The sequence below is a fragment of the Drosophila hydei genome, unplaced genomic scaffold (genome assembly GCF_003285905.1).
Source record: "Drosophila hydei strain 15085-1641.00,03,60 unplaced genomic scaffold, DhydRS2 tig00008114-arrow-pilon, whole genome shotgun sequence".
In the NCBI taxonomy this organism is placed as follows: Eukaryota; Metazoa; Arthropoda; class Insecta; order Diptera; family Drosophilidae; genus Drosophila; species Drosophila hydei.
In genome coordinates, this window is record NW_022045827.1 from 6,877,021 (window position 1) to 6,901,725 (window position 24,705).

General features: G+C 37.9%; 5 protein-coding genes across 5 annotated transcripts; all 5 read left to right on the forward strand.

Annotated features, from left to right (window-relative positions):
- Positions 1–3,314: 3,314 nt before the first annotated feature.
- On the forward strand, positions 3,315–4,086 carry LOC115483218 (platelet endothelial aggregation receptor 1-like). Its single transcript, XM_030224537.1, has 4 exons — positions 3,315–3,425; positions 3,491–3,654; positions 3,714–3,967; positions 4,067–4,086. Exons 1-4 carry the CDS (start codon positions 3,315–3,317, stop codon positions 4,084–4,086), a joined length of 549 nt encoding a protein of 182 aa, XP_030080397.1.
- A 2,375-nt stretch (positions 4,087–6,461) lies between these two features.
- Positions 6,462–7,187, forward strand: LOC111601169 (protein draper-like). Its single transcript, XM_030224538.1, has 4 exons — positions 6,462–6,602; positions 6,668–6,831; positions 6,891–7,075; positions 7,174–7,187. The coding sequence occupies exons 1-4, from the start codon at positions 6,492–6,494 to the stop codon at positions 7,185–7,187; spliced, it is 474 nt and encodes a 157-aa protein (XP_030080398.1). The 5' UTR covers positions 6,462–6,491.
- Positions 7,188–9,144: 1,957 nt separating this feature from the next.
- On the forward strand, positions 9,145–10,053 carry LOC111601143 (seminal metalloprotease 1-like). Its single transcript, XM_023317610.2, has 2 exons — positions 9,145–9,409; positions 9,472–10,053. The coding sequence occupies exons 1-2, from the start codon at positions 9,160–9,162 to the stop codon at positions 10,017–10,019; spliced, it is 798 nt and encodes a 265-aa protein (XP_023173378.2). The 5' UTR covers positions 9,145–9,159; the 3' UTR covers positions 10,020–10,053.
- A 275-nt stretch (positions 10,054–10,328) lies between these two features.
- Positions 10,329–11,456, forward strand: LOC111601144 (seminal metalloprotease 1-like). The gene is made up of 2 exons (XM_023317611.2): positions 10,329–10,575; positions 10,634–11,456. The coding sequence occupies exons 1-2, from the start codon at positions 10,365–10,367 to the stop codon at positions 11,179–11,181; spliced, it is 759 nt and encodes a 252-aa protein (XP_023173379.1). The 5' UTR covers positions 10,329–10,364; the 3' UTR covers positions 11,182–11,456.
- A 1,119-nt stretch (positions 11,457–12,575) lies between these two features.
- LOC111601172 (seminal metalloprotease 1) lies at positions 12,576–13,841 on the forward strand. The gene has a single exon (XM_023317651.2). The coding sequence runs from the start codon at positions 12,645–12,647 to the stop codon at positions 13,470–13,472; it is 828 nt and encodes a 275-aa protein (XP_023173419.2). The 5' UTR covers positions 12,576–12,644; the 3' UTR covers positions 13,473–13,841.
- Positions 13,842–24,705: the final 10,864 nt, after the last annotated feature.

The window sequence follows — 24,705 nt, forward strand, 5'->3', positions numbered from 1 at the left end:
TTGGTGCTCAAAAGCCCAACCATTTGTAAGTGCTTCTTTCAAGTTCAAGCTGGCATCAAGATTAATTGTTAGCCAAGAACAATGTTTGCATCTTGTGTCATTGAGATGCTTGTTCGCTAAGTGTGCTTTAAGTGTGGTTCCAAGATATTTTGTTCACATGCACGGCGCTCGCCGACTTAAGTATTCACATTTCCCTTTGGCTGCTGCTGCTGCTGCTGGTGTTGTTGTTGTGATTGTTGTTGCTGGTTGCTTGTGCTGCTGGGTTTTGGCTTTTGCTTGGCTCGTAAAGTCGCAGGAAGTTATTATCCTAAAAACTTTACCCCTGAGGGCAATACAAACAAAGGCGTAGCACAGCAACAAAGCGCAGCATTCATGTCTGACTATGAAATGGCTATGCCTGCACTCACCCACACACACACACACACACGCACACACACAATTTTCTTTTGCCTATGCATGAAAATAGAATGTCATAAAATTAGAACGATCATAAGCAGCGCAGAGCAGCCAACGAATCGTCTCGAGTTTCGAGTAGAAGCCAGCAAACAAAAACTTGGCCAACGCGCTGACTTTTTTACTGCTCTTGGGTAATAGTTGATGGCCAGGCGTTCGCCTATCATCCGCCTTAACCCATTAAATTCCATTCATATTATTTTCAAAATATATATTAAAGAGCGACTAGCACGAATCAGCCTTAAATGGAATCGGTTTGCTCGTTGCTAAATTGTGTTTAGTATTTTAAATTGTTCACTTAAAGCTTACTTAAGATATTAGTTTTGCTTTTCTTTGATCAAAAGTTCATTTGAGCTGCAAAAAAAAAAAAAAACAAATTTTCAAATTTTATTCTTCAGTAATCTTTTGGCTGTGGCATTGCAAATAGTTAATTTGCCTGTTAGCTGCTAAACCTGCTTTTAGAGTACATATCGAGTACTTTTTTTAGAGCTACACTAGTTTAACTCATAAGAAAACTAACAAATGTATTTTTAGTTTCAACGAAATTAAGTTTATAGAATAGAAAGTTTTATGACATAAACGTGGAAATATATATTTTTTTGTAAATTCTGCTCATTATGCTTTATCGATTCAACGCAAAATTATCTATTCCCGTTCTGTAGAGGAACACTTAATAGTATCTGAGTTAAAGCACTTGCAGCTGGTCTGGCCTGTCTTCTGGCACTGTGGCTTTACAGCTTTCCTGTTGCCCATCCTGTTGGCCATCTTTAGTTGTAACTAAAAACGCAAATGCATTGCCTGCATAAATTAAATGCTTACGACTTCCGTTTTGTACATGTTTGTGTGTGTTGTAGGTAGCTCAGCCAGTTGGTGGTTGCCATTAGAAAGCCAAATATACGCGCATATACGAGTCAGCTGCATACAACACCCAGAACCACGCTCACACACACAGCCACACAGATAACAAGCTCGAGCTGGTATTATGGGCATGGGCATAGCTTTCAGCTCTTGGCTGTTGGCTTTGCTTTGCTTTACTTTGCTTCTGGTGCGCTAATTTTTAATTACGACAACTAAATATTCAATTTTTAGTGCCAGCCAAAGCCAAATGCGAACATTTCCTTTACCGGCTGGGGCAAACCTTTTTGTTTTGCGGATTAACAGTCAGCAGGAAGAACAAAATGCAGTTGTTGGACAATGCGGAGGAAAAAGCAAAGGAGACACTTGATTCCCGTCGCTTGCAATTGCAAATGCAAATTTAAATGCCCCCAAATCTAAATAATATTCACTGAATTCAGAGTGTTTCGCCTGCTGATAAAATATATCACACACCCATTAAATCTGGTTAGTTAAAGCCAACTAAACAGAGTGATACAATTAAACGTAAATATTGAGTCTAAGCCTTGTAATCTTACAGGCACTTCTCATTCTTTTTTATCTTCTTCTATGTATCTCACTTTCTTTCTTCCCCTTTCTCTTATTAAAGAGTTTTTAAGAACAAATAATAATTGATTGTAGACTGACGTCACTCATCTCTCTCTATCTCCCCGTCTCTTTCTCTTTCTTTCCGAAATGTTCACGTCATTATATGGAATCGATAATTCAAAGTCGTGTGGCACAATAAGACCTGACCTACGTTCTTTATTTCCAAAAATAAACTAAAGCTAAAAATAAAAAATATATATTATTTCAGTGTCGTAAACATTCATGCTGATGATGCTTGAATATATGTATATGCTCACTTATGTCAAAAATTCATTACACATTTTGGCTATGCTCCAAACGTAAATAATCAATGACATCAACGTATTTACTGCCGAATGAATTTATATTAAACATACAATTGCTTAACAACTTATATACGCTTGTTCTCTGTCTTCCGTTCCCATTCTATCTTTCTCTCTCTCTGTCTCCTATTCTCTCCTTATCGCTCTCTACTCTTACGTGCTCCCACTTTTCTCACTCTCTGAAAATATTCACTAACCAAAATATATATAATGATTATTATATATCAATTGCTCAAGAATGTCGGAAATCTCATCGCAGCCACACTTGTGTTCGATGTGCATCAATTCTACCAACACCGCTAAAAAAACAAGTAAGAAAGCTCTAGTCGGGGTGCCCGACTAGGAGATACCCTGATCCCAGTCCTCTGAGTTTATTATTTTCCGTAGTTCGTATCGAGTATTCAAAAAAAAATAAAACAAATAAAAAACGACATTGCACGACCAAGCTTCGAACCCGGACTGTTTGCGCAACGTGCACCAACTGTACCAACACCACCACCATCCACGCGTTCACATATACGGACAGACGGACAGACAGACAGACGGACAGGTCTCAATCGACTCGGCTCGTCGTCCTGATCAAGAATATATATACTTTATGGGGTCTGCCACGCCTCTTTCTGCCTGTTACATACATTTGCACAAAACCATTATACCCTGATTTCCCATTTTCAATGGGAAGGGTATAAAAATAAAAAGACAATAAAAAGCGTCCCATCCCCGCCATGATCAAACCCAGAAACTATTACTTAAGAGCGCTTTGCTGTGTTGTACTTTCGCATTAAGACGAAATATTGAATTGTCGTTAATGGCACTTTTTTGGTAGAATATGTATCGCGGCGACAAAAAAGTTGTCGTCGAGTGTGTATTTCGGTGCGAGGTAGAGAAATGAAAAAGAGCGACGATCAGTCAACTGTTCGTTAATATATATATACCTATGGGGCTTGCATATATTTGTGTTAAATACATTTGCACAAAACCAGTATACTTTGAATTCCAACATTAAGAGCAAGAAGAGCGCATAGGAGACTTGTTTCATTTGCGTGCGCTTTGCTGGTCTTTCAGTCTGATTTCGACATGTATTCGAGTAACTACCTAGCTCTGATAATACTGCCAACATTATCCGGCTTATTGCTGGTAACTGCATGTACAAAAACAGTTTATAATTCGCAAAATAGAGAGCAGCGAGTGAGTTGTGGACTAAGTAAAGGATTTTCAAATATCATAATTCATTGCAATGCTACTTCAATCAGATTCTGATATGCTGCAAGGGCTATAAGTTTTCTCCGAATACTGCAAACTCATATTTGTGTGAGCCCATATGCATATCTTCGTGTGATAATGGATTTTGTCGAGCGCCCAATGTGTGCGGTTGCCATGAAGGCTACGAAAACATGCGACACGACCCAACTAAGAGGTTAGCTAGATTTTGATTTTCAACAAATCTGCATTTGATTTGAACTATTTCTTAAACAGCTGCGTGCCCGTCTGCTCAAGTGGATGCAAGAACGGCCGCTGCGTTGCTCCAAACAAATGCGACTGTGATGCTGGCTACCAGCCAATCGAGGACGGCGGCTATAATATATGCCTGCCGGCGACTGCTGATTTTTATATTGCCTTCATTAAGCGTTGGAAGATTGAGATAATCATTGTGATATTGGCGCTGTTAGCCCTCATCGGTTTGATACAGTTCCTCCGTAGTCGAGGAATGTTCTGTGCGGAAGGAAAGTGTGAGTTATATATGTGAACTATATCGTAGCACGTGCAGATTATCATATTATTATTATTATAATAGTTTTTTATTATTTATAATATATTACGCATTGCAGTTATAAGATACTGCCAGTAATTCAAATATCGAAATTATACAGCGATACCAGAACAAGTCTAATTATAATATCCACAAAGATGTTAAACTGTCTATTGGTAAAGAAGAAATACAACTATATGCAAACAGATATATGAATAAACACTAAGACTACTGGATGACTCAAGCAACCACATGCGACTCAAAAGATTCCATGTCCTAGACCTGCCCCAAAGAAATAGATAAATATGTAAAGTAGGTAAATATATGGATTAATCTCATTGGAGCCCCATCCATCCGGTTATGTTAACAAATTTGTTTATTGTCTAGTATAAGACAGATTGCAAATAAAAACAGCAATTAAAAAAAAAAAAAACAAAAATGTATTACATATATAAATATATATAGTAGGGAGCAAAAGTGTTTCCAAAGTTGACACTGAACTTTGTGAGTCAATAATTTTCAACCGAATGAAGCAAATCAAAAAAACTTTTGTTTTTCAATAACATGTATTTAATTCTTATCTTCTTATGCGTTTTGTTTCAGTTTTCTTTGATTAAATATTTTACTGATTAACTTTTGTTTTTGTTTTATACGGCAATTTGTTAAGAATTAAATACATATTATTGGAAAACAAGTTTTTATTATTTTTGATTTGCTTCATTCGCATATTCTCTTTCTCTTTCTTTCTGAAAAGTTCACGTCATTATATGGAATATATGATTCATTATATGGAATATATGATGCGAATTTGTGTTCAATTACTAAAATCTAAGGAAAATATTATAAATATTAATATAAATTCTGACGATTAGGCCGCGGATGTTCGATAATTGGTAGATGTAAATTTGTCACTTATAATTGGCCCCAGGTAACAGGTTTTATGACGCAATCTAACCAACTAAAATAATGTAAACTTACAAATTAAGTCTAGATGTAGTCGTCGGTAATAAAAACCTTTAATTACTTATAGTTAGCTAGGACTTTAACACGTTTTGTAACGCAATACAGACTTTACTCAACTAGAAGTATGAATTTTCCAATGACCGGTGGACGAGTGGATCCTCTGAGGGTAAACTAAATGTGTTTTCCATTATTTAGCTAAATTTCAAAGCCATGGGATATTTGTATTAGATTGAAGTACGAATCTAAGAGTCTAGTTTTAGTCGTCGATTATACACAAATATAGTTTGATCGTAAGCCTACAATAATAGCAGCTGAATCATGCGGATGCAAGATTTCTGTAGTTTTGATGATTCAACGATTGATCAAATCCCCGAGAAAAGCATTTATTGATGTTAAGGCTGAACGTATGAATTTGAAATTTAACTGAAATATCTTAAAGATAACAATGGAAATGAAAATCTGCCCAAACTATATAAATTACACGTTTTAAAAGAATTTAAAGATAATGTAATCAAAGAAACTTTAGCACAATTCAAAGACAATGAGTGACCCATCGGCGAACTAAAGTTAATTTTATTATATATATATATATATATATATATATATATATACATATATGTATATTTTTGAATTCCAATTCTCTACATGAAAATCTATACTAAAACTGCACTTACACTTTAAACTTAGGGAGCTAGTGTGAAAAACTTAATTTAATATACTTTAGTTTGCCGATGGGTCACTCATTGTCTTTGAATTGTGCTAAGGCTTCTTTATATATCTATATATATATATATATAATCATATATATATATACTCAATATAATCAATGAATTTAAATCGAATGAATTTATTCAATGCAAATAATTGCTTAACAACTTATAATAATATAATATAGGCTTGCTCTCTGACTTCCGTTCTCATTCCATCTTTCTCTCTCTCTCTTACTCTCGCCTTATCGCTCTCTACTCTTACGTGCTCCCTCTATATCTTCATTGTTTTCTGTTCAGAAAAGTTTTCCTAATATGCAATGTATTTTATACCTAGACCTATCCCAACAGTGTACTAGGGAACAGTCGTCGTGCGGATACACTTCAAGCAAAGAAAAGTAAGCGCTAGGCGCTATGCAAATTGTCCAAACGTTTTGTTTAATAATTTCTGCTTAATGGATTTTATTATTTTCGGCATATGATTTACATATTTTATTGGCTTGATAGAAATGCATACTCCTTCTATTATTGGCTCTGTTTCTAACTGAACTTAAATTTAAAGAATTTGGGGGCATTTGAAACAGGCATCCAAAGTTTAACAATCAAAATTGCACAGGCACACGAACAGACAGACGGACAGGACTCAATCGACTCGGCTTGTCGACCTGATCAAGAATATATATATATTTTATGGGGTCTGCCTGTTACATACATTTGCACAAAACCATTATAGCCTGATTTCCCATATAAAGAGCAAGAAGAGTGCATATGAGTAACCGAGCTTGCAATATTTTATTTGCGTGCGCTTTGGGGCCCTCTCAGTCTGATTTCGATATGCATTCGAGCAACTACCTAGCTCTGATAATACTGCCAACATTATCCGGCTTATTGCTGGTAACTGCATGTACAAAAACAGTTTATAATTCGAAAAATAGAGCGCAGCGAGTGAGTTGTGGACTAAGTAAAGGATTTTCAAATATCATAATTCATTGCAATACTACTTCAATCAGATTCTGATATGCTGCAAGGGCTATAAGTTTTCTCCGAATACTGCAAACTCATATTTGTGTGAGCCCATATGCATATCTTCGTGTGATAATGGATTTTGTCGAGCGCCCAATGTGTGCGGTTGCCATGAAGGCTACGAAAACATGCGACACGACCCAACTAAGAGGTTGGCTAGATTTTGATTTTCAACAAATCTGCATTTGATTTGAACTATTTCTTAAACAGCTGCGTGCCCGTCTGCTCAAGTGGATGCAAGAACGGCCGCTGCGTTGCTCCAAACAAATGCGACTGTGATGCTGGCTACCAGCCAATCGAGGACGGCAGCTGTCGGCAGTTGTCGGCCAATCCCGGCTTCAGTCATAATATCTCTAGTTCAGTTTGTCCAACAGGCTGTGCCCCAAATCGGATATGTGAGTCCGCCAACACGTGCCACTGCCCTGAGGTTTATATGGAATTTCTTAATATATGCCTGCCGGCGACTGCTGATTTTTATATTGCTTTCATTAAGCGTTGGAAAATTGAGATAATCATTGTGATATTGGCGCTGTTAGTCCTCATCGGTTTGATACAGTTCCTCCGTAGTCGAGGAATGTTCTGTGCGGAAGGAAAGTGTGAGTTATATATGTGAACTATATCGTAGCACGTGCAGATTATCATATCAGTATTATTATAATAGTTTTTTCTATTATTATATATGATATATAATATATGTTATATATATATATATATATATATATATGTATATTTCAGTTCATTTAATATTTTCTTTTTTTTATGTTGAAATGTAGAGTAATTTCTAATATGTTTTATTTTTAACTTTGACTTGACTTCCAGCAAAAGTAATGGTTTCACATACTCAGTGCGAGTATATTGAATTGGAAAACGTAACACAATGAAATTAAAAGCTCAAGGTATATTATATTTTTAAAGATAAGAATAAATAATAGTTAATGTTATTCAGTGATTTTATTAATTTAAAGTGAAGCATCACGTATGAAAGCACTTTTATCAATTCAGTTTAATCAAGTGTTTTCCAGGTGACAATTGAAGCTGAGCCTAGACTTTAAAATATTTATCGAGCAGCTTTCGTTTAGGACTGACGTAAAAAACTAAAAACATGAAATGTGTTATCTAATGTCATTCCATACAATATGCTGTACATTTATAACTATACCTAACCAAGCCATATAATATGCAATTTTAGCAGCGCGCTAATGTCTTTTGTAATTTCCATGCGACATATTCCCTAAGGTGAGTGAAAGTTCTTTTCATATTTAGTCAAGTTAATGATGATAAATTTCATTGCCATATTGTCATTTAGTCATCCGGCTTTTCACTTTTCCTTCCGTGACTGCTGCCTTAATCCGTTTATTGTGTTGACAAATGTAATTAGATACACTCTGCGTCGCTGTCATTTATGCTCAGATTCATTTTGGCAACTGCTAGTGACAAGCTAGCTGATAAAAGGTCACGCAAGCAGCAGTCCTAAGGACATATCAAAAGGTTACACAATTCCTTGTTTATTTACATTTTATCTAGAAAATACAAAAACTATTTTATAATTTTGTCATAAATATTACTCAATTTTATCTGAAGCTGAAATGCAATTTGTTGCATTACTTCCAATAGCCAAATACAAAACTTATTTAATATAACATAAAAGCAATGATTATTTTTCAATTTTGAAAACAGTTTCTGTCACAAAAATATTTGTTTCATTTTGGGATTGTGTTTAATATTTTAAATATCTTATTTACTTATTATATAATTTTATGTATATTTTATTTTTGAAGCTAAAAACTTCAAATGCTTTAATTTTGTTTTAAAATTTATTTAATACCTATAAATGTATTAAGCAATATATTTTAATGTAGCAAAATTGACTTTACAATTTTAATTTTTATATAATATTTTATATAAAAAAACAACCAAGATTCGTTTTGTTCACAAATATTTTTATATATTGATTACTTACTATATGCTGTAGCAATTTCAATTAACTCATTTAATGAATTAAGACAGAAATTTTAAAACGTTTTATTGTGAGCTTGAAAATAAAGCCATTATGTAAAAAATAAAAAAGAACACCCGTTATAGGTATGGCAAGACGAGTGAATGACTCCCTGGGTGAAGATAAGCAGCTATATTATTTTTATATTATTATTTTTATACAACTACATAAATTACTGCTAAAAGATTATGTTAGTGTGAGTTGCGAGTGCGTTTATATATATTTACATAAAGATATATTGAATTTAAAAAAATTTCAAATCAAAATTCAGTCTTTAAGTATGGAGGTTTTCTACCACATGGCTAAGCCTCTGCGCAAGTCTTAAATACCATTTAATTTTCGATTAGATAAGATCTAAAGCCTTATGCCGTTCTTTTCAAGCCGTAAATACTAGTTGTAAATTTGAAATGACTTAATGGATACCATAAATGTGGCGCTATTAATGATGTGTTTAACCGACTTCTGAAGTCGTGTGGAATTCCAATGGCGCAACAGTCGCTAACAATGCATCCAGTTGTCAACATGAGGTGCTTACCTAAAATATTGATTGTCCTTGTGGTGATGAAGAGCTGCTCTGCAGCGCCTGCTGCTCGAGTGGAAACCGATCCCGAGCTGACAGCTGGCTATACTGAGGGCGATATGATACTGGGTGATCAGAACCGAAATGGATTGATCAATGAAACCTATCGCTGGCCCGATCGCATTGTCTACTATTTCATCAATAGCTACATTGGTAAGACTCACCTTTCAGTTTTGACCAATGCATTTTATATGAATTTGAGTTCGTTGCTTTAGATCAGGAGCATCGTAATCACATTATTCGCGGCATACGTTTGCTCGAGGCGAATTCCTGTCTCATCTTCAAGGAAGCCACCAGCGATCAGCCTTACTATGTCAATGTCACCTCTGAGGCCGGCGGCTGTTTCTCGTATGTCGGCTACAGAAACCGTGTGCAACAGTTGAATTTGCAGAATTATGATTTGGACACGGGCTGCTTCCGTCTGGGCACCATTGTGCATGAGTTTCTGCACGCCTTGGGCTTCTACCATCAGCAAAGTACGTGGAATCGCGATGATTACGTTCGCATTGTCGAGGAGAACATCACAGAGGGCACGGAAAACAACTTCAACAAGTACGACAAGGACACAGTGGACAACTATGACGAGGACTACGACTACGGCAGCGTAATGCACTACAGCTCCACGGCTTTCTCCAAGAACGGCAAAATGACCATTGTGCCCTTGGAAGAGGGTGCCGATCTGATAATGGGACAGCGACTACAAATGAGTACTGCCGATATTAACAAATTAAATACTATGTACAAGTGTCCGAGAAAAGTTTGAGTCGTTTCACAATAACATCAGCTAAATCGATCAAGAAATGTGTTTTATTCGAATAATATGCGATCAGTTGGAAGAGATATAGGGAAATGGCTTTACGCCCACAGGGAACGAATGAAGTCTGCGGTGTTTGGTAGAGTCTTCGTCGAACCCAGTTCATATTGCCAAGTCGATTGATTCGAGAAGATAAGATAATCTATGGCCCGTAGAATAAATACACATTGTAAATTTAAAGGTAATATTTGCTATAAAGATAAATTACTTGGCTATTAAACTCGTAAGCAAACTATTGTCATCGCCAGTGAATCAAAATGTCGTCATTCCACCCAAGTCCGTTCAACGAACAACATGAGGCAGTGCTTGATAATCAGCTTAATCCTTTTGCTGTCAAATGACATTTGCGCAGCACCTGCAGCTCGCACGGAAGTCGACCCGGAGCTGACAGCTGGCTATAGAGAAGGTGATATGATTATCAGTCCAGTGCAGCGAAATGGACTGCGCGCAGATAGCTATCGCTGGCCCGATCAAATTGTCTACTATTACATTAACAGCAACATCGGTAGGTGGTTTCTTATCATTCGATATTTCTGGCCAACTAACCAACTAAGTCAATACAGATCGGGCACATCGTGAGCAAATTCTTATCGCATTGAATAAAATCGAGGTAAGCTCCTGCTTGAGCTTTCGAGAAGCCTCTAAGGACCAGAAGTACTACGTGAATATAACCTCGGAGCCAGGCGGCTGCTTTACAGCTGTTGGCTTCCAAAACCGAGTTCAACAAATGAATCTGCAGTATTATCCCTTGGACGAGGGCTGTTTTCGCATGGGCACCATTATGCACGAAATGCTGCATGCTCTGGGCTTCTATCATCAGCAGAGCTCAGCGGACCGTGACAAATATGTTCGCATTGCCGTAGAAAATATTCAGGAAGGCAAGGAGCACAACTTCGAGAAATTTGACGACATTATAGTGGATAACTTCGACCAGGAATACGACTATGGCAGCGTCCTGCACTACTCGCCCTACGGCTTCTCCAAGAACGGCGAGATGACCATTGTGCCATTCAAAGCAGGCGCGGAGCAGATAATGGGTCAGCGACAGCAAATGAGCGACCGCGACATCAACAAACTGAACATTATGTACAAATGCCCCAGGCAAGTATAGTCCAGATTCGGGGAGCATAGCAGCAGTATAATCATGTTGCAATGTATAATCCCTTTGCAGTTAAGGCATGAGAGTTGCCGAATTATTGATATTGGCCATCAGTATTTTCGTGTAAATATTTGTTTAACTCAGTTTTCAAAATTCTAAAAAATCTCTATATCATTCATGCTCCGAAAAGCATGCAAATATATTAGCGCACAGGGTGCTTCATTTTATAGATAACAATAAAAACAACAAAATCATAATAATCAATATAATAAGAGAACATGAAATCGTTATCAGAATACACTATATATATATGTTTATGGCTGTCAATCACATTAAGGAGAGCGAACACAAATCTCGAACACTAAACCGAATTTGAATGATAAGCTCAAAATAGAACTTTGAATTTGTAATCTATAAATGAAGGCGGTAGATGTCGTCATTTCTTATAATGTCGCCGACTTTCGCCCTACAAATAGCTCGCAAAGCGCTCTAAAGGCTTAGAAGCGTGTCGTCTCTTTTTCTCTTCCATCTGTCCATCCCGCTCTTTTGTAGCCGTGTAAGTGCTGCGATAAGCGCCATTCAAGACAATCGTTCACTTGTTCAGTTCAGTGATTACGCGTGTTTTCATATCTGAAACTTGGACCATGGCAAGCATTCGTCGCCATTACTCATCCCAATTAGTGAAATCAAACTTCTGTTGAGCACTTAAAAATCCAATCAGACCATTGATAATATAGATACCATTTCAATTAACCCACAATAATGATAATGCTCTTTTGCCCGTGACGTATGTTCTGCAGTGAGTAACGAAGAGAGTGCATTTGCAAAAAAAGCCTTAATCATCGACTGACTTCAGCTCTCAAATGAAAAGAGAGTGGTTACATAAGTATGCTCTTGACTTGAGCAAATCCTGTAAATGATTTCGAGTACACCGATAGAGAGGATTACCTAGTTGTGCAGCTTTGAGTGTTGTGTTAGTTACAGAAGCGCTCGACTACCAGATGCTCTTTAGTTGGATTTTAAGTCAATATAAGCTTCTCTTAATATCTAAAAGAGAGATAGTAAGAGATAGAGAGAGAGAGTGATAGTGCTTAGGTGATTTTCAATTCACTTTAAGTTTCTTTAAAAATAGCTTTGGGCCACATATGGCTGGCTTTCTGGGTCTGGCATAGTTTGATAGTGCATAGTGCCCAGGATTCCTGTGGAAAAATGGGCTGCAAATTATTAGAGTCATCAGAACTTAATTTCTGATTAGTTATTCAGCACATACCCAGTAAAAATAGTAAAATTATAACGAAATGTAGCTTGCGCATAGGGGAAACCCTCTCAAAATCTGGCATTCGCTTTAGCGATATTGCTAAGCCCGTTTCTAGAGGTGTCCAACAGCACTATCTGACCGCAATCAATTGCCTGTATCTAATCATCGGACTTAACATGCGATTGTCGCATATTTATGCCAAGTGGAAACTACGCACATGCGTCAGTTAGATTTTAACAACGTCGCGAACAAGATGCAGTCTCAACAAGCTGTGCTTTTTTTATTGCTGTCCGTTCAACTGCTGCAGTGCAAGGGAATGCCGCTGCCCTGGAAGTCTCGAGGGGATCCCGAGGAATCGCCCGGTTTTGTGGAGGGTGATATGCAGTTGACAGCCAGACAACGCCAGATCTTGGAGCAGGGACCCATGGGTCGCAATGGCCTATTGAATTCGAGTAAACGGTGGCCTGACAATCAAGTCATATACAGCATATCCACAGACTTCGATGCCGCTCATCGGGATGCCATTCTAAAGGGCATTCAGACGATCGAGGAGGCGACCTGCCTACGTTTCCGCGAGGCTGACGAGCAGGATATAGATTACGTGAGCATTACGGCCGAGGGCGGTGGCTGCTACACAGCTGTTGGTTATCTGGGCGGACGGCAGCAAATGAATCTGGAAATATATCCCCTTGGTGAGGGCTGCTTTAGACCCGGCACCGTGTTGCACGAGCTCATGCATGCGTTGGGCTTCTACCATGAGCAGAGCTCAGCGCTGCGCGATGACTACATCGAGGTAATCCATGAGAACATTGTGCCCGGCAAGGAGTTCAATTTCCAAAAGTACTCGGATAAAGTAGTCACCGACTTCGACGTGGGCTACGACTACAATAGCTGCTTGCACTATCGCCCTGGTGCCTTCTCCGTCAATGGCAAGGATACGATTGTGCCGCTCGACCCCACGGCTGTGATCGGACAGCGCACGGGCCTGAGCGACAAGGATAAGACCAAGATTAACATTATGTACAAGTGTCCCATTTTGATTTGAGTCATTCAAAGTTGGAGTCCAGCTCGTATTATTCTTAAAGTATTAGACCAATGTGATATTACTAAGCACCCACACCCCATAACACCCCTGCCGTTATACTCTTTACACATTTCGCTATTCTTGACTTTCGATGTATTTACAATTCGCATCTGACATTGCGTAAATTAAAGTTCATATATTAACAATGGTCGCCTTTAAGTATTTTCTGTTGTTTTTTGCAAACGACCAGCACAGCGACTGCGATAAGCAGTTGCTTTTTCTTATCTCAAGTGGGGCCAGCCAAATGAAGCTTGGACAACGCTTGTTTAGTGCTGTGCCAGGGCCGCAAATCTGTGCCACTCACACACAACACCCACACCCCACACACACACAGACACGTAACACGTGCATAATTTTACCTTCAATTAAGCGTGGAATCGTTGCGCAGCAATGTGAAAGATGCACAGCTGCCTGTGCCTAGGCGCAACCACGTGCTGCTCCATGTTTGAAACTCTGTAATTGCGTTCTCCTAATGCGATTTATATGCGAGATGCAAATGTCGAGCAACACCAGCAGCAGCACCAGCAGCAGCTGGATGCATTTTTGGTTGCCTGTCTGGCCTGGCTCCTCCGCTCGCCCTCGCATTGGCACTCAATTCTCGCATTTTGACAGCGCTTGTTAAGACCATAAATTTGATTTTCGTTTTCGACGACATGTCGCCTCGGCATTGCCCAAGTCTACGCTCTCACATTGTTTCATTTGAAATTAAGAAAGCAGCCCGGCTCCGTGCTGTGCCCAAATTAGCATAGACCAAGAACGGCAGCCACATCAAATTTATTATGTCTGGCGCAGATAAAGTTGTACACGTGCCTCGTCTATCAAAATTGAAAATAATACACTACTGCAATAAATGATTTAAGCAAAGTTCATGTGCGGATTATGATTTTCCACGAAACTAGATAGCAAAGGTATAATAAACTTAAACAAAAAAATTCTTTTGACATATTTGTGAAATAGTCCGTCATGAGTAACAACGCAGGCAATAAAGCAAAGTCCCAAATTATTGTCACAAATGACCGATTATTGTGCTTTAATCAGTTATGTTGGCTGATTCCGGAAATTTCCTTTTCATTTAGACAGTTCCATTCCTTTTTCTTTCGATTTCTTGAGTATTTTAAAATTCAATTTCAAATTTTATTTTGGAATTCGCATTTCTTAAGAAACTTTTTAAGTGATTGTTTAAAGTATATTTTGATTTTGATTAACTACATTCCCAATTGATTATAGCTTACGAGTACATAATCAATCATGAAAACTGTTCAGTGATAGACTCTTTTAATTAGCAGCTAATTGAGGATGTATTAGGAAATCGAGCACAGGTGCTAGCGTATATATATATATATATAGAAAGTTTTAAAAATAAGTTTTAATCGAAATGTATCAAAGTTTCAAGGCAGCTTGCTTAAAATATCACCTCTGGCTCCTATAAAATGAGTCGCAAATAAGTTTCTACACGCAGAGCTTCAAATGATAAGAAAATGTTTACGTGCATTCAATGTGATATCCGCAAAAAATTCGGCGTAGGTTAAACTTATATAACATCAGGCTGTACTACTCTATAGCCAAACAAATGTCAACTTGCCAGCCAAACTGATAGATAATCTATCAGATTGATCAGGTTGAATTCATAATATATATCATGTTTCAAATTATTTCCTTTTTTTTTTACATATGTTTGGAGTGTAGAAAGTAAATTTGACCATAAAACGATAAGAGCTTTAAGTCATTTAGGAGGGATCAAAAATAACTAGACAATTGATGAGATTGCAATTTGATGCGTTTCAAATTTTGGGTTTTGAGTTAAGCTTGATAATAAATTCGAAGAAAAACGTTAAAGTATTTGCATTGTACTTGAAGCACTGAATGTACTGATTGTAATAAAGCTGATGTGCTGGAAATATATGTGATATAAATATCCTTAAAATATAGAGATATTCTACCAATTTAGCAATTTCAAAGATTTGTAGATCAAAATGTTAGCCTAGGTTTCGATCCTATCTAATATTAAATATCTCGTTAGGCTTTCAATATCGTTTAGAAAAACCACATAATAATAATACTAATACCCAGTCGCGCTTAAAAGTATGCAATATTTCAGCTAAATGCCACGCCTCTTAATTGCCACGCCCCAAAAAGTATGCAGCTCCAATGCAATTTATAAGCCATAGAGACGAAAATGGCATTTGGTATTGCATTCTATATGCAAATCAGGCATTTGCTTTGTGATATTTTCAGTTGGCTTTGCCACAGTGCCAGCGTGCGCCAATAATAATTCAAATATAAGTTTTTTTCCCCCTTTGTGGCGTGGCAAAAAACCGCAAAGTGGTAAATTTTCGCACACAGCGACGGCGCATGAAATATGAAACAAATTGTAGCAATTTCCCAAAGGCGGCGGACACGCAAATGTGACCCAAGCAGCGCGCGCGTCCACACAGGTCCAGGACATGACCTGGAGCTCAGCTCCTTGCTGACTGCTGCTCGGGCAGCTGCGACTGGCTGCGACTGGCTACGATTGGCTGAGACTGCGACTGCGATTTATTGCTGACGAATGCTTATTCAATTTTAAAGCATGGCATAAATGATTTATACATTTGATTTTATTTTTTCACGCCCAGACCAGTTCCGGCTTAGCGAAAATGGGAAATCACTTGCTCAAGGACCAGGCGGCGGCTCCTTTGCGCTTTTCCATGTTGTGCACAATTTCGCATCGTTCATATTTATGGCTATGACGTCGTAAAAAATTATGCTTTAATTTGATTATGATGCTGAGCAGTAGGCACACTCACATACACACACACACACACACTTTCATATGCATATACATGAGTGTTTTTTTTGCGCTGCGTTCCACAGGGCGTATACGCAACGCGGCTTCTTAAAAATTCGTTAAAAAGTTATTGACAAGCGCATCGAATGGCGAATGATGCGTGCAGAGCGCTGCGCTGACTTTGTCTGACTCTGCAGTCGACGCCTGAGCCCGATAAGCCACATCAACTTCTGACTTGCACTTAAATCTGACGGATAGGCAGCTTCGGCAGATATCATTTTTCATATATTTACGCCGCTCGCTACAGCTGACTGCTTCGATAATAACGAACGAGCGGCTCGTGAATGAGAGAGCTAATCAAGCACTTCTTATAGCAATTCTTAAGTATTTTTATTATTTAACAAGAACCAAGAACTGATATAAATTCTACGCATATGCCTTGCTGTTTTAGCTTACTGATGAACTAACACATATTCCATTGAGGGCTATAAAGTAAGCGACATTTTAGTTGTTTATTATATTGAAAAATAAAATTTTTTTTGAACTCAATTATTTATGGCTTGGAGTTAGGTATCAATTACCTGCGTGGGCTTGTGTTGATACTAATATCTGTGGAATGGTGTTAAGGTCAACGCATGCTAATGATTTATAGTAAACAAGTAAAAAAATATAAATTCTAAAAAGTTGTGAGCACGCACCTAAATAGTTTTTCCATAGCCAGATGTATTAGCAGCAAAATTTCCCAGTCAATTCTATTTTAGTATTCGATTTGATGCTTTTTTAACTTTATGGCTTATAGTATGATTGTCAATATTTGATATGGAATACGGCTCTATAAATGTTGTTTTTTTTTTTTAGTGGCTAACAATTTCAAGTTGGCATCATTATTTTATTTGTTAACATACTTAACAGTTGCTTTGGCATTGCATTATAAATAGATTTACACTGAAGCAACGCTTGCAAATTGCTGACATTATTATTATTTTTGTTTGAAATAAGCAGAATTGTCACATTTGAAAAGAATATAATCCACAAGCTTTGGCCGTAATACTATTTTATCTATAGAGAATTAGTGCTTGATGCGATTTATGGGCTGGCTTATGCAACTTATGAATAAAACAGCTGAGCAATATAATTATTTTTACATAATCAAAACCAAATCAAGAACTATCACTGTGGTACAGTTCGAATAAAGCATGAATAACTGAAGTCTCAATCGCTATATTCAATTTAGCATATTGTGTAGATACAAATATAGCAGGCCGATCAAGTACAGTCAATATAGAACAAGCAAAGCTTTATAAATTAAATCTTTCGTAAAAGCCTAGGCTTATGGATGTGACGGCCCCAGCTTTTTATCTGAAAGTTTTCAGTGGCTTTGGTTACAAATCACATTTTTCACAATTCTTACAGCACTCAACACAAATATATATAAGAATAACTTAATTTCCTAAATATAACTTGAATTGTGAGAAATTATATAAATGTCTTGTAATTGCACTCAATTTGTTAGCTGCAATTCGAGCTTAACACAGTCCATCATAACTTTTCGTGGTTAAACTTTGTCTCAAGCCGTAAGAAACCTTTGACTGGCAGCAACTTAAATCAATTTAGAATGATATATATGAATCAAAAACTTACATCAACTTAAGCTGAAACATACCTTAAGCTACTTAGCGGTTAGTTAATCATAAAGCCAACTAATTAATTTGAAATTAAATGACGTTGCCGCCCACTTGGCAGCTTGCCGCAGTCGCAGCTGCGGCTGCCATCCGTATGCGCATTAAAATCTTAATTTAAATATGTAACTGCTTGTCTATGCCACTATAATCACTGTAATCGCCATGTGTGTGTGTGTGCGTTGCGTGTCTAAATAGCAATAAGAGCAGCAGGAGCAGGGCGAGCAGAGGGAAGGGCGCATGCACGTGTTGTTAGAGCGCATCATGTTAATTTTAAAAGGTAATTTTGGTGCTGAGCTTATTATGCTCATTAAGTCATCAGCCGCCGTGTGCTGGGCTACTAAAATAAAATGGGCCACGACCTGTGCCCGGCACCTTTGTCCAGAGTCCCTATCGCTGCTCATATGCCCGGCACAACAATATAAAGTACACAGCAGCAGCACACCGCAAACGTGTGTGCATTCATTTGCTGTTGTTGCTTAGTCGCAGTTGTTGTTGTTGCTGTTGTTGGCACTTCACTTCATTTTGAATATCCTATAAATGAAGGCAATGGGGTAGCATAAGTGTTGTCACCAGCATGCTCTTTTCCCATCACTTAACGTGACTGAAAGTATTTCAAATATACAATTGTATAAGGCAGATCAGGAATATATCATACCTTTAACAGTGCACTCGGAAATTTCATAGATACATTTAGAGTATTCACATATATATTCTTAATTAACTAAGCTTAAGCCAAGCCTTTCATATCCACATTTTCAAGCTTATTGCCAGCCTTATGCAGGGTATCTGCTCGTGAAGCACAAATGGTCAGGCTCTATTTTTTTCACAAGCAGGAAGAACATCAGCAACTGGTCCAGTACATCGAGCGTGAATTAATTTTTAATGATGTTGTGAACTCTACTGCGGCGCGAAAGCGACTCTCATTTTGTCTATCTTTGTCCTGCTGAATGGGAGTGTGCCTGTGCGTGTGTGTGTGTGCGTGTGTATCCGGTGGACAACGCCCGGATGTAGGTCATTTCAAAAAATGTTTGCTTTAAATTGCATTTGCGTTCGCCACGTGATGACATGCAGCCAGAGCCGCACGAGCCACAAGTGTTTTAACGCGCACCACGCACCACGCAACCAAGCACAAACCATGTCATCAGCGCATGAGTGGGTGAATGGGTGGGTGGCTGAGTGTGGTACATAGGCTGTGCTTGTTTAGCCATTAGTCAAGGATCGCTGCAAATACACCACGAGTGGGTCAACTGCCTAATTAAAAATAAAAATAATAAAGACCGAGGCAAATGTGCAAAATGCAAAATGCAAAATGCGAAATGCAAAATGTGGCAGCAACAACAACAGCTGCGAAATTGCTTTTTACTCGAAAGAGATAAGAGCTTATGCTAAAAATATCTGGCATATATACTTAATTTAAAGCTATGGATTATGGATTATTTGGGATTCGAAATCACTTAGAATCACTGGCCTATAATGATTCTCTTCAAAAAAGAACAGTATTTATAAAATTTTATAAAGTACAAAGAAATTTTTATGTATTTAGAATTTAGTTCACATAATATAATTTATTTAATTAAGGCCACAATTTGTGAGCCTTTTAATTTAAAAATACTTTAAATGTATTATGAACTAGATTTCCTAACTGATTGCCTTGCATAGAATATAGATGCTTTGTAGTAGATATATATCTAATCAGAGGCCTCGTTCAAGCATGAGCATGTCCATCTTAAGTGGACTGTGGGAGAGCATTAATAAATGTACACTGGTGTCCACTCGAATTCCACGCCGTGGAAAAGATATAAGTGATTATACAAAAATAATAAAAGGCAAAACAGCTAGTCAAAAAATGTTGTATCTCAATCATCTGTGTAAAACAGAAACTTTTGTATTTCAAGCAAGCCTGGAGCACAGATGACATTTGCCTATAGAAGCTTACATATTCAACCTCTGTAAGATATCAAATGAGCACGAACAATATCAAGTGTTCAATCCACGAAGTGAAAAGAGTAGATTGGTTGCTCTGCTTTACATTTGACATTTACAAAATATATGTATTGGCCCACTATCTTAAAAAAATCGATAATTATCTGAATCGCTATATATTATCTTTGATTTGGAATATATCCTCAAGTTTAGGAATACATAGCGCTACGCTCATAGAAAGCGTGTAAAATCGGACAAATCTATATTTATACATCGTATCTCACACTAGTATCTCCTAAGCCAACCCATCAAGATGCTTTTCTTAAGCTCAGTCAGCCAGTGAGTTATGGAATAATGCTAATAAAGTCTCATGTTGAAAAGTTTCTGTTTGTTTTTCTCTGCAAAACAAGCAAAACTCTTTTTATTTCATGAATATACAGTGTCTTCATATATCTTCACACTCTGCGCCACACCTGTAAGGATCTCTGTTAGTTTAAAGTTTACACAGCTCTACTTTAACGCTCCTCACCTGTCTGAGCTAAAGCAATTATCCGATTAATTTGCATACTCCTTCATTTGCTGTCGAACTACCTTTCTCTCTTTCCCTGCCTCTCTCTGTCTCCGTATCAACTCGCTCTGCTTATCCCTCATGTATGACAAGCGAATATAAATCAAAAGGAATTTTTATTGAGGACGCCGGCGGCGATTGCAAACAGTTCGATGGCCATTTTATTGCCTGAGCCGTCGATTATATTTTTTCGTATTTTTCTTTGGCTACTTTGCAAGTTGGTGTTGATTCAATTGTGCTCTCACACAAACACACACTGTCTCTCTCTCACTCGCTCAAAAGGTTTATGCAAATGCAATAAATTTTATTTTATTATGAGCAAAAAAAGGAGAACTGTTAGCCCTTGCCGCCCTGCAGCGGTGCATGGCAGACAGCCATAAAAAAGTAGAGGCCACGAAAATCCAATTAATTGTTATTTTATTTGTTTATTGTTTTCTGATTACGCATCAACAACAACAGCAACAATAACGACTTCGGCCGCATTTGATTTATTGTCATATTTTTTTAATAATTTAATTAATAAAATATTTGAAGTAACAAATGATTATTGTAAAACTTAAAAAAAATGCTTTAATATATATTATTATGTTATGCGGTCTAAAACAAGTAAAAAAAGTGGGCGTAGAGGGCGTTATGGCAGAGGAGATACCGTGTACAAATTTGAAAACGTTATATATATTTAAATTGTTATTTTTTTTATTTATATTTTATTCATTCAGCTTTCTCTTTATTATTGAAGTAAAGTACACAAAATAATTGAATTTAAATTATAAAGCAAGTCTCATATGTCGCTCTGTTATTCTGGCTGTGGCTACTCAAGCAGCTCTGAGACCATTTGTCATGCTGGGAATACTAGACTTCGCTTCTTAATTGCAAGCTCTATAGAAATGCTGTGGCTCTACTATATATGTATCTTCTACTCGCTGTCTATTTCTCTAGTCTTACACAAATGATGTACTTGCGGTTACTATTGCACTGTCTCTCCCTCTGCTCTTCCTTACTCACTCTCTGTCTCACCTGTGAGCAACTGTTGAGTACCTTCATTTGGCTTGTCAGTCAACGCATCGTTCATTTATCACCGCCAATGAGACGCGTTGAGCCCGCTCAAACAACGAGAGCATAGAGCGTATGTGCTGATAAAGCCTCCTCTGCCTCCTGCTCCTCGCTTTGAACTCCTCTTCTATGTGTTTGCTATGACCACTGCAGCTGGCCTTGTTGTGGCACAGGTGACAAGCGAGCGAGTAAGATAAATTATTATTTTAATTGCATTTAAATTACACGTTGCGAAACAATTTTAAAAGCCTGCTGCCATATCAAAAGCCTGGGCGTTGTGGGCGTGTCGCTGTCAAAGCTCACCCGCTGTTAGATAAAGGGCCACCCACGTCGAGCAGCTGAGCTGACCAGGCGGCATTTAGGCCACAATGTCAGTACGATGAAGTCATTTGGGAAAGTCTCATATTCCTCTACCAGTTTTTTTTTTGCTTTGTCTAAAGCGAGAACTGTTGGGTGTCCTGTTTCTGGACGTTAGGCAACCGAGTTCAGTGTGGATTCACCTGTTTTTTTTAGACCTTTCCTTATAATTGCCAGCCACCCGTAGCGTGCGCGCCCACCAACAGTTGCTGCTGGTCTCCAGTCAGCAGCAATTTATATTCATGAGTTGTTGTTATGTATTGTAAGTTGCTGTTGTTGTTGCTGTTGCTGCTGCTGCTGATTCCCTTAAGCATGCTTATTGTTATCCGTGAATGAAGTTTTCTTATCGCGGCCCAAACTCCAGACAAGTACCTCTGGGTCGTCTGTGCAGATGTTTTGTGCTTTGATTTCAAGTCTTGACTTTTGTTGTTATTCTTGTAACGTTTTTGTTGCTCTTGTAAATCGTTGTTATTGTTGTTGCTGCTGCTGCTGCTGCTGCTATGCATATCAAAAATTGTTATGGGCGCACGCAAAATGACTTTAATTGTCATGCTGATAGCTGAGCGCTGCTGATGATGGGTAAGATGTATAACGATCTTAGCCACAAATCTTAGCTGGCTTTAAATTTGCTTGCTGGAGGGGTTGGACGACGGCGGCGCCGGAAATAATTGCCAAAATATAAACTAGTTATAAATTATTAGCATGCACATGGATGAAATGGCAGCCAAACGGAGCTGAATGACTAAATGAAGGCACAGACAGCCGAACATCCTTTGCTAGCTGTGTCTGTAATGGATAAAGGCATGAACACACACATAAAGTTGGCATATTTTATAAGTCTGCGTTGTGCAGTTGAAAATTTAAACAAAGCCAAGCCACAAAATCACACAAGAAAACTCTTTGCCTTGCCATGAATATCCTTGAGCAACAGCCAGAGGAGCAAAGCATGCAGACACACGCACACAGAGACAGAGATTTCTTAAATGTCGAAGTTATAATACACTAACTTTTATATAAGAATACTAACTATATTGTTAGTATTTCAAGAGAATCTGTATAGACTCTAAAAATATATATTATTTGGAGAGCGATTTAATTGAATTTAATGTTTACTTGAACTAAACTTTGTGATTTCATTAGATATGAATGTATCATTTTAGCAATGTAGATCTTGCGTCATTTGATATCTTTATATAAGACTAAACCTTTCTTAGTAATCTTAATTTTTATCTGAGTATATTTAAATATATATGTGCTAGGCTACATTAGTTTGTAGCAGAGCAGAGTTTCACTTATGTATAAAACATAGTTTGATCGCATCACATCGATAAGTAAAGTGTTTTGGCGAACTGTAAATCAAACTAAGTGCAAATTTATTGACTTGATTATCTATTCTATTGCTTTCCCTTTAAGTCACTTTCAGTTTTTACTATTTATAGTTCACTCTAAGCCTCTTATACATTCTACAAACTCAGCTATACTCTTCCTAACAGTATAACAATCAACAAAGCCAGCTGTGGGGTAGGGGACAACATGTTAGCAACATTTTCTCCCTCAAAGTCGTCGTCAGTAACACATTAAAGCAGCTTCATTGTCCTTGGCACTTTTAGCTCTATCTGTGTGTGTGTGTGTGAAGAGTGTATGAGTAAAGTTTGTAAGCAGATAAAGTCATTTGCTTTGATATCTTTTACTAATTATTGCCAAAGCAGCGTCTAAGCCAGTTTTCTACACAGCAGCAGCAGCAACAACAACTTGCACCGCAGCAACATCGTCAGCGGCAACAACAAGCATAATAAATGACAGCAATTCAAGCTAAATGCGGCTGCTTGAATCCTTTTTTTGAAGCAAACACACACACACACAAGCAGAGACCACATCCTTGTCACTCACACATACATATACACACTTAAATAGAGAGCGAGAGAGAAAACATTAACAGCATATTATCCCTGGCATCGCATACAAACAGAATTTAACGAAGCGTAGCGCTAAAACCGCTTCAGCAAAGCCAGCAAGTGGGCGTGGCGCCAGTTTTTAGCTATTGAAGTTCACAGTTTGGCATCGCAACAAAGTGAAAAATATGATAAAATTAATTTTTGTGTTTACATTCCAGCACAGTACGAGGGAGTTGTCGCTGCTGTTCTTGCTGTTGATTGTTGTGCATGGGAAAAGGTTGGAAAACTGAAATGTTTGAGATTAAATTAAAGCTTCTGAAATGTTGTCATTCATAATTTGCACAATTGCCGCTAATCAAATTTTCAACGCACTCTCGAGAAAAATGCCAGGCGCACAGTATGTACCCTCGAATGTATTTAGATACTCATTTTGTTGGTGCCATCAAATGGCAATGGAGCTTAAAGTAGCGCTTGGCAGGAGGCGATAAAGTAGACACAGCTCTTTGCCTGATTGCAGCCAGTAGACGCATATGCAACGCCTGATGGAGCCGGGGACAACCCATAAGCAGCCATTGTAACGAATCTATTAAGTGGAAATTTATTAAAGCAACACAGTCAGAAGAAGTCAAGTTGAGCCATAAAATGATGCTTGTTTGTGTGCTCAGCGCACAGTAGTACATAAAAATATTAAAAAAGTGCTGAAGAAGAAGAAAAAGAAGAGGGACAGCCAATAATAATGGCAAGAGTAGAGGCTGCCTCACTGTATATCCTTTTTCGGTCTGGCGTTGATATTTTTATTGCTGTGGCGGCTTATGACGACAGCCAGTTCCTTCCTATTCCCATCGAAACAGAGCTAACGCACAAACCAAAAAATTTGCACAGCATTTTGCCAAAGCATGAGTATTTCGGTTTTGCTTTTCGTTCTTTTTGCTGTGAAGCCAAAGCTTTT